Below are 1,302 nucleotides of genomic sequence, written 5' to 3' on the forward strand. Positions count from 1 at the left end.
AAAGGGAATGAAGAAAAAATTACAAAAATAGCAATCATAATGACTATTTGCATACCACTCTACCATTTAGAGTACACCTTCCTATCCATTGTCACAATAACACTGTGAGGAAGATAGAATCAATGTGCTGGTTCCATTTTACAGATGAGAAAACTGAGGTTTAGCAAGAGGCTCAGCTTGTGCAAGGTCATGGATAGAGAGTAAAAGAGATGGGACTGGAAGCTGGACCCTCCAAGCCACCTACAGCCATCTTTCTACCACATTATGCTGCATCTACCATAAAGGAGCCCTGGGGGTGACACTCATGGCCCATTCAGTCCCACATTCACTTCTGACTCTGGGTCCAATGTTCAAGTCAGCCCACCCCAGGACCTTTGAGTTGTCACCTCTGGTTCTGCCCTTCACAGCCCAAAAGTAAATTCCAGCTGGGATTCCTCAGATCTATATTTTCTCTCTCTCCCAGGTGACTCCATGGCCTACCACAATGGCAGATCCTTCTCCACCTTCGACAAGGACACAGACGCAGCCATCACCAACTGTGCCCTGTCCTACAAGGGGGCTTTCTGGTACAGGAACTGTCACCGTGTCAACCTAATGGGGAGATATGGGGACAACAGCCACAGTCAGGTGAGTGGACTGTGAGGGCCTAGAGCAGGCAGGGCTTGGGTGATGAGAGGACAGTTCAGCTCCTCCATCGTGGCTGAGACTGGGAGGCAGGAACCTCAAGCATATGACGACATGTTTTCTTCCAACACAGTGAGAAATCTCAGTGACCCTATAGGTCAGGCAAAATAGAAACAGCAAGTGTTAGCCCTTGAAGGTCCCAAGGAGAACCATTGGTCAAGTGAATTCCAAACATACAAAGCTTTTCTCAGGCAAAATCTGTCTGAAGCCCCAAAATAAAGCAGATACAAGTGGAGGCCACTTAGGTGTAGCAGGGATGGTACAGACCCTGGCAGACAATGGCCCGGAGGCACCTTTCGAACCCTAAGAACACCTTGGAAGAAGTCTGCAGACTTTAAATCCCTTCATTTTATGAAGGGACCAAGGCCCAGAGAAAGGTGCCTTTCCTGAGGTCACAGAGTGGAGCTGGAAGCAGAGCCAGATCTCCCCACTTCCGGTCCCCGGCACTTTTCTGCTCCACACACAACTCTAGCACAACTTCTGCAATCAAAGGACTTTTGAGATCCCCATTGGAAATAGGTGAGCAAAACAAATTCAGTAACCTACCTGGTGCAGAACCCTGCCTGTGCCAGCATGTGCCTGAAACGTGGTCAAGTGAGACTGGCTACTGAATCATGA

General features: G+C 48.6%; 1 protein-coding gene across 1 annotated transcript in view; it reads left to right on the top strand.

Annotated features, from left to right (window-relative positions):
• LOC103604015 (tenascin-like) overlaps positions 1–1,302 on the top strand; it is a gene marked incomplete at its 5' end in the record, with an annotated part of 19,271 nt that overhangs the window by 13,630 nt on the left and 4,339 nt on the right. Inside the window, one exon of the mRNA XM_008588597.1 lies at positions 464–627. Within this exon, the coding sequence (XP_008586819.1) occupies positions 464–627 (164 nt within the window). The remainder of the gene's footprint in view (positions 1–463; positions 628–1,302) is intronic.

This window comes from Galeopterus variegatus, unplaced genomic scaffold (genome assembly GCF_000696425.1).
Source record: "Galeopterus variegatus unplaced genomic scaffold, G_variegatus-3.0.2 Scaffold4914, whole genome shotgun sequence".
Lineage (NCBI taxonomy): Eukaryota > Metazoa > Chordata > Mammalia > Dermoptera > Cynocephalidae > Galeopterus > Galeopterus variegatus.